Source organism: Nycticebus coucang, chromosome 1, assembly GCF_027406575.1.
Source record: "Nycticebus coucang isolate mNycCou1 chromosome 1, mNycCou1.pri, whole genome shotgun sequence".
NCBI classification, from domain to species: domain Eukaryota; kingdom Metazoa; phylum Chordata; class Mammalia; order Primates; family Lorisidae; genus Nycticebus; species Nycticebus coucang.
Window position 1 is genome coordinate 127,581,566 of NC_069780.1, and position 17,323 is coordinate 127,598,888.

Genomic DNA, 17,323 nt, shown 5'->3' on the forward strand with positions numbered 1-17,323 from the left:
TTAAATTATATATTTATTTTCTTTTTGGATAAAACAAAATCAATAGCTTTCTTAGCTTGCTCTTGGAAGCTTCCCAGCCCAAAGTGTGCTCAGTGCAGGCAGAAGGACTTCATCTGCAGTCCTAAAAGAGCATTTGGAATGAGCACCTTCCCCCTGCCGAGAACTAAGGGAGGCCTGTTAGCTGTAGTCACATTACTGATCTTAAAATACCCAAGTGCATCTTCTGAGATTTCTGAAAGTACTGTGGCTTTTTCTTCTCCTTACTATGTGAACCTCAACCAACTTTACTTTTCTGGTTCTTAATTTTCTTTTGTGAAAAGATTGGAAAAACTTTTATAAATCCATCAGACTGTCCAGAAAATGGAGAATGAGAGAATCATTTTTCTCACCATTTTCTAGCAAAATTTTCTATTTTCTAAGAACATTGAGGTCAAATATTATTCAAACAAAGAAAGCCTTAGTCAACATACCATTTAAATAAATATTTTCACCTATTAAATGTCACGATTTTGAATTCAAATTGGATTTTTGAGCTTTGCAGCTTTTTACTATAATTAGTTTATTAAAAACACTAGGAGAAAAATATATTACAGCAAACATGAAATTAAAATAAAACTGAATAATTATACCATTGTCCTTCAAAATCATGATTACATTTTTAAGTAAAGAAATTAAATGTTATGAAATTAGTGTTGTTTTGCTACATGGAACAGGATATTACTTTATTTCCTAAGGGAATCTCAAGCAAGATAAAATGCATTACCTAGGTTTCCAATGATAATAGCAACTGCTTTTTGGTAAACACTTCAAAAGCAATCTTGAGCAATCAAATCCAAATCATCTATTATAATTGGTAAGTTTTAAAAAGAAATGAGTGCTTTAAAAGTGATGCCGTTGTCAGTTATAAGACCTGTCTTATGATAGGATTTCTTTTTTCTTTTTAACTGGGAAAAATGTTGGAATTTTTTTTTTTTCTGTGAAAAATGTTGGTATGTAGCCAAGGAGACAGAGGCGCAGGGAGGCAAGAATACAACCTTTAGGGCAGAATAGGACCATCAGAAAGAACAAAGATTGTAAAATCACACTCTTTCCTCAGGTTACAGACAACCAGGCTCAATGAGGTTGAGAAAATAGAATAAATATATGAAACTTCCTTCTGCCTTGGGAATGCATCTAATGTACCGTTACTGCTGGCTTCTGTTCCAGCAGGAGAGCGATTCCAGCTCATTTAAGTGTTGCCTCTGTGCCTCCAAAGGCAGAGAAGTCTTAGCCCGCGTGTAAGTGATTATCCACATGAGACCGTACGCGGACTCCAGTGAAACTGCCACAGTGGGAACAGAAGCTACTTTCAGCAATAATTGGTCAGCCACAAAACTAAAGTTTTCATTAGTATTAATTTTCAAAGTCAAAAATGTATGTTTACTGGGTGTACAGCTGCCCTAGGGTCTAGGAGTTTATAACTTGGTGCACTGCCTGATTTACACATTCTAATTCTAAAATAGTTAGATCTTCATGGCTGTTTAACCCCCAAGAGAATACTTTCAAAAAGGAAGAAAATCATATGTATCATTTTCTGAAATATTAAAATAAGAATCCGATAGTAGAGAATTAATAAGAAAACTGTCGGTCAAAAATAGGAATTTGAAACTTGTTGAAATTTGCACCTTTTGACTTAATATTCCACATTTAATCTTAGCATCATATATATTTTACCTAATCTGGTTTAAAAAATTATGCTTAAAAAAACACCCTGGAAAATTGAATGCAAAAAGGAATCTTTTGCCCTAGAATTTTAAAAGGTCTTACCCAAAATACTTTTGAGATTTGACTAGTAATGTAAAATATAGTTCTTTTATAGCTTATATTTTTCTTAGTAATGATAACACTACTGTTCCATACTTTCCCTTCATCTGACAAAATAAGTTTTAAAATCTGTACCACTGGGATGATGCTGACTGTAGCTAGTATCTATCAGAATGGGAAAGTTGGGCAGTGCCTGTGGCTCAACGAGTAGGGTGCCAGCCCCATATGCCAGAAGTGGCGGGTTCAAACCGGGCCCTGACCAAAAACTGCAGCAAAAAAAAAAAGAATGGGAAAGTCATCTTTTTGAAGTTAATATTAGTTATTGCCTCAGCATAAACAGTTCATACTTTAATACAGCCAATAAAAAGGCATGAAAGACAAACATTTCTTAGTTTCCAGTAATTTTTAAATTTTTAAAAAAGATTTATTTAGAGACATTCTGACTCTGTTGCCCTGGCTACCATAGAGTGCTGTGGCATCATAGCTCACAGCAACCTCAAATTACTAGGCTCAAACAATCCTCCTGCTTCAGCCTTCCGAGTAGCTGGGACTACAGGCATCCACAATGCCTAGCTAGTTTTTCTATTTTGGGATTTTTGTTTTTTTTTTTTTCTATTTTCGTAGAGATGGAGTCTCACTCTTGCTCAGGCTGGTCTGGAACTCCTGAGCTCAAGCAATCCACCCAACTCAGCCTCCCAGAGTGCTAGGATTATAGAAATGAGCTACTGCACTCAGCCAAGTAACTTTTTTTTAAAGGTAGAACTGTTTTTAAAACTACATTTTATTCTGGGAAAACACCAAATGAGTCTGCCACACTTTGGTCCACCCTCGACCTTGACACATCTGGCTGTCACTACTTTCATTTTTTTAGATTGAACGTGAACATTTTGATGGGATCTTGTCCTGAGCGAAGGCATATTTAACAGCATGAAAAAACAAATGTTCTACGCTGAGTCGATAAAGTAAACCATGAATCTGAAAAACCACTATGGTAGTCTTCTTGTTTACAATGGTAAAACATGAATTATGACACTACTGTCTAGAAACATATTTTCAATCAGAAGCAGAATCCTATTAAAGCAATATATTATTCACTGTTTCAGACTCTCTGCCAATTTGTTCTTGATTAAAATGTAAAGAAAAGGATTATTGCACTTACTTAATCATATGTGGCACGGTGACTTTGGAATTCTCTTCGAACACTATAGTCATTAAACCATTACATCGTATATTGTCCACACACTGTGAAATTAAAAAACAGACAATTATAACCCACACGAAAACCTCGGCAGATCATTCATTCCCAGACTTGTTTATAGCCAAAAAATACCCGATTTAATTTCTCACACACACATGCAGCAGCATGTAAACACTACACATTAGTGAACAGATTCAATATCTGACACCAAAACTGTGCACCATCCAAATGCCTCAGAAATGCCTGAAGACAGACACGATGGCTATATTTTCCTGGAATGTGTTTCCCAAGAATTCTGACCATATGGTCACTTCATCACAATCCTCTAGCAGCCGCAGAGGCCTTGAGAGCTTAGGCCTCCTGACAGCGGGCGCCCTGCTGTATTCATTCTCTGCCAGCAGGGGGTGGTGTGGAGTAGTCAGAGCATCTTCTGTCTCACTGCAAAGTACTGCCCTTGCTTCTCAGGTGTTTTTGCCAATAAATTCCCACATTTTACCACTATCTGTGGCAGCTTTCACTGGCACCCTGAATGTTGGTTTGGTGAGGGAGTGCTGTATGATTTCTCCTGACTATGGCACACTTAAAGCTCTGTATCATCTTAAAGCCCTATATCAGTATCACCTTTTTCTCTTTCCTAAGAGAACTCAGAAACTTGTGCTGATTTTCTCTGCCTCCATTTTTTTTTTTTTTTTTTTTGGTAGAGACAGAGTCTCACTTTACCACCCTCGGTAGAGTGCCATGATGTCACAGGACTCACAGCAACCTCCAGCTCTTGGGCTTTCGCGATTCTCCTGCCTCAGCCTCCCGAGCAGCTGGGACTACAGGCGCCCGCCACAACACCTGGCTATTTTTTGGTTGCAGTTCGGCTGGGGCCGGGTTTGAACCCGCCACCCTCGGTATATGGGGCAGGCACCCTACTCACTGAGCCACAGGCGCTGCCTGCTGCCTCCATTTTTTAATCTATGTCTTATCAATTTGAAATTTTCCTCTGCAATTACCTTGGGTTAGAGAAGAATTTATTTTGAATATACATATTCCCTTAGAACAAAACAGAAAAAAAATGTTTTTTTAATAAACAATTTTTTTTTTTTTTTTGCAGTTTTTGGCCAGGGCCGGGTTTGAACCCACCACCTCCGGTATATGGGGCCAGGGCCCTACTCCTTGAGTCACAGGCACCACTCAAAATAAACAAATTAAAAAAAAAATATTGCTTTTATTCACTAGGATGCTATATAGTGCTTTGTGCCTGCAGTTGAATGGTACGGAGAAGCTGATGGCAGTGTGACCTCACACAGGTCCTGAACCCAGGGTCTACCTCAAACTCCAAGGTAGAATAAAAGAATGAATATGCGTCCCACAAACTTCACAGCATTGAAATCCTGACGATTCAGTCTGCTTAGTAGATAGGCCATTTTCATACTTGTTTTTCCTGAAGATTTTGTTATCCTTACATCTTATGCCATTATTTTTACTACCAGTATAAAGGTTACCAACGTAAGGGGGAACGTGGATTAAAGTTCCCTTTCAATACATTCCTTAAACTACAGCATCTGGAAATAATTTGGAATTATGTTTTTTATATAAATAATTATGGTTTTCTAACTATACATTTGGTTAGATGTGCTTCTATGTGAATTAATGCTCCATTTTATACAAAGTATAGTACAAAAACACATATAGTAAGGCAAAAGTCACAAGAAGTAAGAAAATCAGAGACGATTTAGATCAAGAATTGAAAACAATATGATAAAACCCAGAAAGAAGCCGTCACACATGCTTCATGTTTTGAGAAAACTTCCTCCAGGGAGTTTTGGGCTAGGGAGTAGCTGACTAAGAAGGACACAGTTAGCTACAAAATTCACAGTCTGTAGGAATTCAATTAAGCCTAGTTTGAGACCAGTGAGGAAGACGGGTTCTCATAACAAGAAAAATATTAAATGTGAACACAGTGAACAATGTCCTCAATGATATTTTTTAAGTTCCTACAAGCTTTACCGAATCGGTTTTGTATACACTCCCTCAACATTGGTTGAAAGGACAATTCCAAACAAACAAGCTTGTGGCCAACCCCCAAAAATGTGACCCAGAGGTCCATCCTCTCTCTGGTGCCAAGCACAGGTTTCATACTGTCCAGGAAAGGGCACAGGCTGCTGTTCCACAGGCTTGATAATGCTGCCTCTCCTGTCCCACTCATACAAGTCTTGGGTAGCAGAAAGTTGGACATGCTATTCTCCCCCAAATCCTGATGCTGCAGCACCCTATGTGTCCTATCAGGCAGAGTCAGCGTCTCCACCAGTGAGCCGAGCTGCCAGGGTGCAGGGGACCCCTGTGAGCCTGGAGTAAAGCCTCCCCACCTCCATGGGAGAGCTCTCAGTTGGGGCACCATTTCCAAGTGGGACCATACATGGGGCAATGAAGAGACAGAGGGGCTGGTGCCCATGGCTCTAAAGCAGTGGTTCTCTACCTTCCTAAAGCTGTGACCCTTTAATACAGTTCCTCATGCTGTGGTGATGCCCAACCCTAAAATTATTTTCATAGATACTTCATAACTGTAATTTTGCTACTGTTATGAATTGTAAATATCTGATATGCAGGATGTATTTTCATTGGGCGCGACCCACAGGTTGAGAACAGCTGCTCTAATGCAAATGAAAAGCAAGAGAGGGCTGAGGAACTCATTTGGAGTCCAGCTGTAGAAAAGGGAGTCATGAGTTGGGATTTTTGTCCTCTAGGCAGATGGGAAACCACTGTGGGCTTCTAAGCAGTTCATTCACGTTGAGAAGATCTCAAGTGGCCTCATGGTGCTAGTCACTGGAAAAGAAGGAGGAATAAGTGGAAACCCAAGGGATCATCAGAATTATATTCTGATGTGTATTTTGAAGAAAGAAATGATAAAAATGGATGAGTTACTGAACAAAATGAAGAGGAAAAAAACAAGATAAAAATAAAAGATATCCAGGGCGGTGCCTGTGGCTCAAAGGAGTAGGACAGAGGTGGCAGATTCAAACCTAGCCCTGGCCAAAAACTGGAAAAATAAATAAATAAATAGAAGATGTCCATTGCTATGAAGCAATTTTTAAATTTTCTGATATGAATATATTTAAAACTAATCAAGCATGGCCAAATGGTCTTTGAGTGTCTATCCCAAATCAGTCTATTTTTTTGAATTCTCAAGAGCTTCAAGAAGTTGCACTGGTTGCATGACACTGGGGACTTTCTGTGGTGGTTGTCTTACATGTGCATTTATTAAGTGCTTACTATGTGAAGACACTGGGCCGAGCACTGGGAGGTGAGGTGGGCAGCAGGGAAAGGATGCACAGAGGAGATGAACAGGGCAAGTTCACTTCCCTAATCCCAGGGGGGAAATGAATTAACCTTATCCCTGTTCTTTCCACACCATGTGGCAGGTGGGGAAAGGTGATAAGGAAAAGGGCTGCCCGGGGAGAGAGGCTGCTCACACAGGGAGCAAGGGATCCCTCGTCCCAGGGGCCTTTCCTGCCCTTCCTTAGGCTTTTCCCTCTCAATGTTTCTGCAGCACAGTGAGGAGCTGGAATAGAGCCTTGTCTCCTGCCCAACGCAAGCAGCAAGCACTTCTCCCTCTGCCATCCCTCCTCTACTGTGCCAGTCTAGAGTTCGAGGAGGAATCGCCTTGGGATCCCCATCAGAAATGGGAAGGTAGAGATGGTTTTTGGTAAGACCTGTGGAAAACAAACAACATTCCTCCAGTTTCCTTTAGTATTCTAAGCCAATGGCTTAGTTATACTGACCTCAGACTTAGGATGACTGCACAAGCAAGAATAGAGGTGACCTCACACTATGACCTGGTGAGACCACCTACACTCAGCCCAGGGCTCCCACGTGGCTCCAAGGAGACAGCCACTGTGTTTAAGTGGAGCCCAGACAAGGTGGGGGTGGACACTGGAGGTGGCCAGAGTCACAGACCTGGGTCATATATGCCTCTTCCTGGACAGGCGGGTGGAGAGTACAGATTTAACTCCTATTCTGAGGGGATCTTAGTCCAAACCCCTAGGGAATTAGGTTGCTACTAAGTCTGGAAACTCAACAAACGCACAGTTGGAGATGAGTTCAAAGGACGTTCACACCACATGCACTGTCCATGAAGGGAAAGGAGCCCTGGTATGAGTCTAAGGTATGAATATACAGCTGCATTTTATCTAGATAATCTCTTATGTGTGTGCATTTAAGAGAGGTGTCTCAATTGTCCTGTCCTGCAGTCATAACACAGCAATGGGGTGCCCACAACCAGGGCATCTTAAGATGCAATTTTCTGTGAGCTGACATTGGTCACTCCCCTCCTCTCGGAGACCAGAAGGGAAGCAGCTCTTGCTTTTTAAAAGAGGGAACCAAGAGGAAGAGGGGTCTTAAGACCAGTCTACCCAGTTTGCCTGCCTATAGAACCTGGGGTGGGAGTAGGGGGGGCTGGAAAGTGGCATCCAGGAGGACGTTCAGCTTCCACAGGTCCTCACAGGAGCCAAGTGCCAAGGATTGGGATAGGAGTCCTCTCCATGGAGCCAAAATGGAGCTTTCTTTCCTGACCAACATAAGAAGCAAATGCTTGGGAAAAGCAGAGAGAGGGAGGGAGGGAGAGGGGTGGGGCCTTGGTGCGTGCCACACCTTCTGGGGGCAAGACATGATTGCAAGAGGGACTTTACCTAACAAATGCAATCAGGGTAACCTGGCTTCTTGTACCCTCAATGAATCCCCAACAATAAAAAAAAATTAAAAAAAAAAAGAAGCAAATGCTTTTCCCTTCGCCATCCCTTGTCTACTATGCCAATCTGGAGTACAGTGACCCAGGACCTGGGGCGACTTTGCAGAGAAACACGGAAGAGACGCACCGAGATTTTTTTTTTGGCTGGCTGCAGTGTTACACATAAACAGCGTAGGGAGAATACTGCATGAAACTTGAGAGAGAAAACGGAAAATAAATCTCTGGGTTTTTCACACCTAATATACACATTAGAATATTTCTTTGGCTATAACATTTAATTTTTTAAATATAATAATACAAAAAAGAATTGGAATGAGCAAATAACATGCCAAAAAGTGAACTATCACAAAAAAGATGAAAAAATTAAGGGTTAAGAATCTTAATGCTATTAAGCTATTTATTTTTTAAATAAATCGTTATTCATGTAAGAAATAGAAAGGCGAAAGTCTTTATTTTTTTCTCACCTCTCTCCATGAATATAAGGAGTCATAATTTGGCATGCAAGAGATACAGGCAAAAAGGGGATAAATATAGATTTGTATTTTTCATTTCAGTATTTTTATTTTTTATTATAAAATACTTCAAACATACAGAAATGAAAGAAGCACCCAGATGCCAGCTGCCTAGACCTAACTAATATTAATGTTCTGCCTTATTAGCTATAGGTCATCCTTTTTCTTTTAAGGATAAAACACACCACACGCAGAGATAAAGCCCCCCACACACACACATTGTCCATCTCAGTAGATGCTTTCCAAGCCAGAAGTAACCACTGTCCTGGAGCTGAGGAGTATCCACCTGTCCTTTCCTTCATTCCTTTTTTCTTGTTTTACTAGAGTTGTATGTATCTGCCCATGACAGCAGATAATACTGTTTGCATCTTTACAATTTACACAATGAAAAAAATTTACACAGATTTTTGTATTTGTTCATGTTGATACGTAACATGGTAAAATTCATTCATTTTAACTGGTATCTGTCCTCAGGTACGAACATGCAGGTACACTTTAGACAATCTCTCATTATGTGTGCATTTAAGAGGTTTCTCAATTTTTCTGCCATTACAAAGATATAGTGACTGTTCTTACATATTTCTCCTTGTAAAAATAGCTTACCTTTCTGTCTTGTAATTTTTCATAGGTAATCTGTCTTTCTCCCTTTTCAGATTTTTCTTTTTGTGTTTCATCTTCCCTCATTTCACCTCCATGTGCCTAGACAAGGTTTTGGTTGAGTAGATGGAGCTTAGAACTCAGTATGTTTCTTGAATATGAGAACTCATGTCTTTCATCCATTTCGAAAATTTCTACTTGTTTTCTCTTTGAAGATTGAATATTTTCTATTCTCTCAAATCTTTTTTTCCTGGAATTTCCATTCAGTGTATGTTTGCCCTCCTGGCTCTTCTGTCTGAATCTCTTTTTTCATATTTTCCATCTCTTTATCTCTCTTTGCTGTATTTTAGATAATTTCCTCATAGATATAGTATCTGGTTCTTAATCTTCTCATCAGCCATGATTGATCCCTGTCTTGAATGAATTTCTGGTGAATTTGTAATTTTGATGTCTATAGTTTCCTGTTTTAGATTTTCTATCTGGTTCTTTGACAGATCAGCCTGGTCCTATCTATAGAGTGTTCTGATTACTCCTTCCTTCCTTCTTTCCTTCCTTCCTTCCTCCCTTCCTCTCTCTCTTCCTCTCTTCCTTCCTTCCTTCCTCCCTTCCCTTTCATCTTTCTTCTTTTATAGTTTTGTTATATTTTAGGTATTCTTAATTTACTGTCTTTTCCAAGTTGTCATCCTATTATCTGAAGTTCTTGCAATGATAATTCTACTGTTCCTCCGACTGCTGAGTCTGGCTCATTATAGGTAATTTACTCATAAAATTTGCAATTTTTTATTTGAGCACATGTCATGGATTGTGGAAATATAGCTAATGGAGTGGCTTTGTGTTTGTCTCTACAAAGCATGCTTGGGATTTCAACAATTGAATGTTACTTTCATGAAGATTTCTCAGTTGGAAGTTTTCACACCATGTGGCTATTATAAATCTGAATTTTAAATATATAGACCAGAGATGCATTCATTTTTTAAAAAGGAGATTTTAAAAAATTCAGAACTCCAACCCCTTAATATTCCGAAATATATTTGTACCCCCTTCATATTCTGAAAAAATATTTGCCTTTTTTTTATAAAAACGAATGTCCACATATCAAAATCCCTTGAATAAAGTAAACCTATGTGTAGCACACACACAAAAAAAATTCAGAACTCCAGACAAAGAAAGACCTCCTTATTTCTTTCCTTGGGCCAATGAGTAGGTTTTTTAAGTTCTTGTTTCACAGAGGAAACAGCCTCCCAATGTCTAGGCTTCAAACAGGTATCTCAGTTACTTTAATGGGCCTAAGGCTACTTCTTCTCTTCTTAGTATGTTATATTCCTAGGGCTTGGGACCAACATCTAATCTAAAATGAAGTCTCTAAGTCTTTAGCTTCCAAGCTTTTTGCTTGGCTTTAAGTTTCTTTGTTGTCTCTGGCAAACAGAGAGTTCCCTTTCTATCTTTAAATATCACCTATGTATTTTTCCCCCCACAGATTGTTCACGTTAAAAATTTCTAGTTTTGTAGCTAGAGAGACCAAAATTATCTCAGTCCTCCACATTTCCAGAATTGGAACTTGGTATAAAAATTTTATATCCAAAGAAAGAGATTTATGTGTCCATTTGAGCACATCTCATTACCCAGTGTCAGGTCTCATTCATAAATCTTTTTGATTCAATGTGTGGAGCATTAAAATTATTTTCAGTAGAAATAAAAAGAAATTTTCACATAATATACTCAAGTTTAGGGGGAAAACAAAATCTGCATGCCATTCGAACCACAGCTTTAAAGGTCCTATAATAAGAAGTCATATTTTATAGTCATGTAGTTATATAGTTATCAAAAGGTCTTTGATAACTGGTGTACAATCTTTAATCTATCTATGGAATGGATGGAGAGATAGTTGGATAGTATAATACATTTCAGTTAGAGAAACGATTTTTAAAATGGACTCTTCATCCCCATCCAGGCTTCAGGGACAAGTTGGGTATGAATAAACAGAGCTTCTGTGGACTCTGGATGCACCAATTCTACTTCAACCAGGCATTCTGCTTTTATCTTGCTTCCTTTGGGACTTTGAGTAATGATACGCTGATGAGACAGTTCTGTGTCTATATGAATATACTCCCAAGGTATGGTATATATTTATGGTTTTATAAGCATATACCTTGGTTGTTGAGAAGAAGTCATGGAGCCCTGAGAAAATGAATAGTGTTCAACTCAGTGACAAAGACAGACATATATTAAAATAAGCAGGGTATCAGATATCTTTACCGTCATCTTCAGTTTATGTGAAGTACAGCAAATTTTGAAATTAACAGGATAATGAAAGCAGATTCCTAGATCATGGATAGTCTAGTTTGCAATGACCAGGGTGGGGTTTGGGAATATGTATGTTCACAAAAGCCCCGGGTGACTTTGATGCAGCTGGTCCTTGGACAGTGTGGAGAATGACTTCTCCAGCTTGGGTTTTTGATGGTCTTGCTTAAGGCAGCACTTGTTCACAGGTCAGTGGTCTACTGTGTCACCATATTTTTTACCTTCTTAGTATTTCTAAGTAGTGGGACGTAGCAGTGGGAAGAAAGGGTAGATTCAATTTTTCTTTTAATTCACCTTCTTATGTTAGAGTAGAAAATTCCCTACTGATTTCAGAGAAGATGTTTTTAGTCCATTTTTAGCATGTCCAATGTGCAGCAAATCTGTCTACCTAGGTCTGCATTCCGCACACCTGCCCAAACCAAAAAGTTCAGAGGCAGATTTTAGTTCTGCATTTTAGTTAATACCCATAATTATAGTGCATCTGTTTAATAAACCATTCTGTATGACACTAAGACAAACACAAATGAATGCACCTTATTGAAATGAATGGTCAAATCTTCAGCCTCAGAATCTTTCCCTATAAATAGATGGAAAAGGAGAAGAATTATTGGTTGAGCCCACTAGCCACTTGCATGTTTTGTTGGAGGCGCCAACAGTTAATTATGGCCTTACTGGTGTAACTACAAGTGTGATTAATCATTCAAGCAATTGTTCTTTTAAAAATTACAGCTTCAGAGAGAATGATCTGGCAAAGCTAAAAGTCTTACATTTTCTACACAGTTCCTATTGGAAACAGGATTGTATCAATGTTCAGGCATCGCTTTATGATTTTAAGTAAGAGTCATGTATGATTAGTGTTGCATAGTACAGTAGCTTAGCTAGGTGACTTCAGATCAAGCCACAAAAAAACTTTAGAAAAACAAAGAGTGACAAAAATTAAGAAGTCAAAATAATGGGGGGCGTGTTCATAAATTAAATTGAAAGAAAATATCCATTTCTCTAGCCTATAAGGATGGATCCAGTGAATAAATATTCATCTAGTATATAGACAAAAAATCGTTAATCTCATTGATAATCACAGAAATATAAATTAAAACCACTAGAAGGAAAATCACTTTTCCCTTACATAGGAAAACATGGTAAATGTGATAAAATTCAACAAAGGTAAGACTTAGAAAAAAGGTGCAGATACCTTGTTGGGGATGTAGTGAAGTGATGAGTTATATATTTGTGGAAGGAATTGTGGCGGTCTGTCAAAGGAGAAATCATGAAATCGGGAAAGGGATCAGACCCTCTATCCCTGCCTTATACTCTGAGGGGAACGCTGCACACTATTTTAAATGGCAACTTTATGGCCACCCTGTATATGCCAACAAAGACCTTAAAAGGCGGGGAGGCGGGGGGGAATCCTGCAGAAAGATGTTTAGCCCTACATGATATATTAATCCTAAAACTTGGAAACAGCCCATATGCTCAGTGCTTGATGATTCAGAAAAAACTATAAAAAGTAGTAAATTAATGTGGTAGAAAATATGCATGTTTATTTATATGTACATATAAATAAACATGCACACACATTGCTTCTAATAGCTATTAGAAGAAACCAATATGAAAAGTTTGTGAGATTACAGAAAGAAGTAAATGAAGTAAGAAGCAAAAATGATGTGTATACACTGGAAGACAAACTGTAAAATGACTTCTGTATGGCAGGATTGCGGAGACTGTAGGGATAGAGCTCATTCTTTGGAACAGAGACTTTTTAATTATGCAAAAGTCATCTACAGAGCCTGTTAAGACGAAGGAGTTTAGAATGGCTTCAGGAATGTGGGTTCAGGAATTTGCATTTTTTTAAAATTCTCAGGTTATCTGTTGAAACTGATAAACATTTTAGTGTGCTGGGTGTTGAGAATATTTCTAGTTTGATTTTATTGTGTCCATAACCTGCACACAATAAAATATTAAACAGTACATTTTCAAGCATTCAGTAAACTCATCTTATTAATAATGAATGCGTCCAGAGATATACTCCAGAGACAAACCAATTCCATGAATGTACATGTCATTTCTCCTATAAAATGAAAATGCTTTCAGCAGAGAATGAAGGCAGTGTGCAACGCCACAGCTGGGCGGCAGGGTAGGCTCAGTCAAGATTAGAGCCTGCTGTCCCGACCACCTGCGCTCAAACCCAGCAGGCTCACCCAGCTTTTGGCAAAAGTGACCACTCTTTCCCCTTGACACTTTGTTTCACTTGACTTCTAAGTCCCCTCCTACACTGGGGGTCCCTTTTGGTCCTCTGCTGTTCTCCCTGAGTCCTCTTTCAGCCCACAACTCTCCTCTCATGTCTGTCTACACTTAGTCCCCTGGGGATCTTCACAGTCTCAGCCTTAAATACTGCCCAAATAATGTCCCGTCTCCTGCCCAGACTTCTCCCTAATCTCTGGACTTTCATATCCCACTGCTTTTTTTTTTTTTTTTTTTTTTAGTAATTCCACTTGAATGGCTAACGAACTTCTCAGACCCAACATATCCAGACGTAAACTTCTGATTTTCATCCCCCAAACGCTTTCCCCTGCAGCCTGCTCCATCTCAGTTAATAACAACCCCATTCTTCCAGTTGCTCAGGCCAAAAACTCTGATGTCATCCTTGACTCTTCTTTTTCTCTCCCATACCAGATCTAATCCATAACCCTACGGGCTCTACCTTCAAAACGAATCCAGCCTCAGAACCCTTCTCTCCAACTCCACTCCTACTGTGCTAATCGGGGCTGTCAGCGTCTCTTGCCTGGATTGCTGCAGAAATGCTCGCCCACCTCCCCGCGCGCCCTCTGCCCTCATCCATCATCCCTGCAGCAGCCAAGGTGATCCTTCTCACCCTACGTCAGATCATGGCTTTCCTTTACTCAAATCCTTTAATCACCTTCATCTGACACAGAGTACAGGCTAAAGCCCTTTCATCTGGTTGCCTTCCTCTTTTTCTATGTTTGCATAGTCCACTCCAGCTACCCCGGCCTCTATAGTGTTCCTTGAAATATGCAGCAATCTGCTTTAGAGTCTCTGCCATCCCTCTTCCCTCTGCTTGGAATGACTTCTCCTTCATCACAGACCTTCACGGTATGTCCATCACCAACTACAGGCTCTGTTTAAATGTCTCCTTCAGAGGGAGGTGACCACCATTTGAAAACTCCGCCAACTCACGTCCTCCAGTAAGACACTCCTTCTTACCCTGCCCCTCACCTCCTCACATAAAATTATACGTACTTATTTATTACCTTTGTTGTTTATTTTTGGTCTTCCCCACAAGAGTATATAAGCTACAAAAAGGTCAAGGGTCTGATCGTTGTTGTCTGTAAGCTACAAAAGGTCGAGGTCAAGGAATCTGATCCTTGTTGTCTCTTTTGTTCACGTCACAAATCCATAGAAGAGTACCTGGCATATAGCCGGGTGTTGTGGCTAGGCGCCTGTAGTCCCAGCTACTCGGGAGGCTGAGGCAGGAGAATCGCCTAAGCCCAGGAGTTGGAGGTTGCTGTGAGCTGGGTGAGGCCACGGCACTCTACCGAGGGCCATAAAGTGAGACTCTGTCTCTACAAAAAAAAAAAAGAGTACCTGGCATAGATACCACTGCATACATGTGTTTGTTGAGTGAGTGCAAGTGCAAGTGTCAAAGCCACAGGTCCTATGTGACAAAGCCGTGTCCAGGTCCTATCACTGAACATGGTTATTTCATGTGACGATGTCATCATCACCCAGAAAGATACGACTTTCTGTTAGCTTTTTTTGACTGAAGATAGGATCTAGTAATAATTTTTTGCCAAGTAACATATTAGCCATAGCAAGTTGGGGAAATAAGGAGAAAATTGTATACTTCTGCCTCAACGTCTAAGCCGAGATAGATGGACTTGGACATCTGAGGCAGGCAAAGCATTGGGTGCCTTTCTCTGAAAGAGCTGGCACGGAATCATTCAGACGCTCCAAGGGTCTTTCTCTTGTGACAATTCCTTAGAAGACACCCTAAGGAAGCTCCCTGAAGGTCATGTCACCTCTGCATCTTAGGAGCCCTAGGAATATCACAAAGTAGAAGGCAAAAACAGCTGGAAAAACACCTGTGCTACTCCTATTTTCCCCATTCCCCCTGCTTAGCTTGGCTCACAATACTTACAACATTTGTTGCATTAAATTTACTTCCTTTTCCTCCCTACAAGCCAGGTTGTCTTCTTTTTTATTTTATTTATTTTTTTGAGACACAGTCTCACTCCGTCACCCTGGCTAGAGTGCCATGGTGTCACAACTCACAACAATTTCAAACTCTCAGACTCAAATGATTTTTTTTTTTTTTTTTTTGGTTGTAGTTGTCATTGTTGTTTGGCAGGCTCAGGCTGGATTCGAACCTGCCAGCTCCGGTGTATGTGGCTGGCACCCTAGCTGCTGAGCTACAGGCACTGAGCCTCAAGTGATCCTCTTGCCTCAGCCTCCCAGGTAGTTGTGACTAAAAGCACCCATCACAATGCCCAGCTCATTTTTTCTATTTTTAGTTGAGAGGGGGTCTCACTCTGGCTCAGGCTGGTTTCAAACTCCTGAGCTCAAATGATCCTCCTGCCTTAGCCTCTCAGAGTGCCAGGATCCCACGAGTAAGTGACGGCACCCGGTACCAGCCTGTCTTCTTGAAAGCAGAAACCATTGCTGTATCCCTGGTACCTAGAGGATGCCTGGCAGCACCTGGTGGTCCCTCAGTAAATGTCACAGAATCAATGAAAGGGCCAGAGTTTTGCAAAGTATAAGAGATGCATTACAAATAGAGAGTGACTCAATGCAGTATTAACTGATACAGTATAGAGCTAATGAAAGTATTAATAAATCGCCCCAGGATGCAATTATGCAAATATGAAAGAGCCTATATTTTCATTTCTTTGGGGGAGGAAAAGCTGAAAGAGAGATGGAGGGAGGGGGTGGGGCCTTGGTGTGTGTCACACTTTATGGGGGCAAGACATGATTGCAAGAGGGACTTTACCTAACAATTGCAATCAGTGTAACCTGGCTTATTGTACCCTCAATGAATCCCCAACAATAAAAAAAAAAAAAAAAAAAGAAGTGGCTTCTCCTCTAGATATTTAGTCACCATCAAGCAGGGTATATACGTAAAAATTCAGCAGAAGGCATTCTTGCAGAGGATGTTTAGAATACTGGAAAAAAGACCTGGATTAGGCGTGAGTCCTGACTCAAAGCAGTTACATAACTTTTCACAAATGCTTAGCTTTCCAAGCCTCAGGTTTCTTGCCTAGGAAATGGGACTACTATTTCTCTGTGTTTACCTCCAGAATGCTATTGCAAGGGCCAAATGAAAGAGAGTCTTTGAAACTTCTTTGACAAATAAAAATAACTTTTATTTCCATTCATTCTCTATTTCCCCTCACTAGCAAATGGAACCAAAATTACCTGGCACTTGAACTTAGGAATGCCCAAGTCTAATCCTAACTAATGCTGGCATATTTCTAAATCCTATTATGACCCAAACAATGCAGCAATTCCTTCTAAATGGGCATTGCATCAAGGAATGTTAAGCAGTTCTGTTCCCTAATTTTTCCTAATAAAATACAGGAGTTTATTTTCAGATGTGCAACTGCAAATAGTGCTTCTTCTGATCTCTCAATTCTTGATTTCTCCCTATAGCTCTTATTAGCTCTTTTTGTATCTCTCACCACTGTTCTACTTCAGGAGCAAAGAAACAAAACATTGAGTGACGTCACTAGAGAATTTATTACTAGCAGGGCAACTTCTAAAGCCTCAACACAAGTGATTACCTTTGTAGCTGATGCAAAATGCCCAGGAACTAAAATGCAATGACTACATAACAAGTAAATTTTTTTTTTTGAGACAGAGTCTCAAGCTGTTGCCCTTGATAGAGTGCCGTGGTGTCAGAGCTCACAGCAACCTCAAAGTCTTGGACTTAAGTTCTTCTCTTGCCTCAGCCTCCCGAGTAGCTAGGACTGCAGGTGCCCACCACAACACCCGGCTATTTTTTGGTTGCAATTGTCATTGTTGTTTAGTAGGCCCGGGCTGCACCAGCCTTGGTGTATGTGGTAAGTGTCCTACTCCCTGAGCTATGGGCACTGTGCCATGTCAAGTAAATTTTAACATTAAAACAAACAACAATAAAAAAGTGATCACAGCCTATCAAGATATACA

General features: G+C 40.0%; 1 protein-coding gene across 2 annotated transcripts in view; it reads right to left on the reverse strand.

The window, feature by feature from the left end:
* The window catches only part of RASGRF2 (Ras protein specific guanine nucleotide releasing factor 2), a 274,601-nt gene that overhangs the window by 120,433 nt on the left and 136,845 nt on the right, over positions 1 to 17,323 (reverse strand). For both annotated transcript variants that reach the window (XM_053587375.1, XM_053587384.1), the window contains exon 13: positions 2,963 to 3,045. In XM_053587375.1, the coding sequence (XP_053443350.1) occupies positions 2,963 to 3,045 (83 nt within the window). The remainder of the gene's footprint in view (positions 1 to 2,962; positions 3,046 to 17,323) is intronic.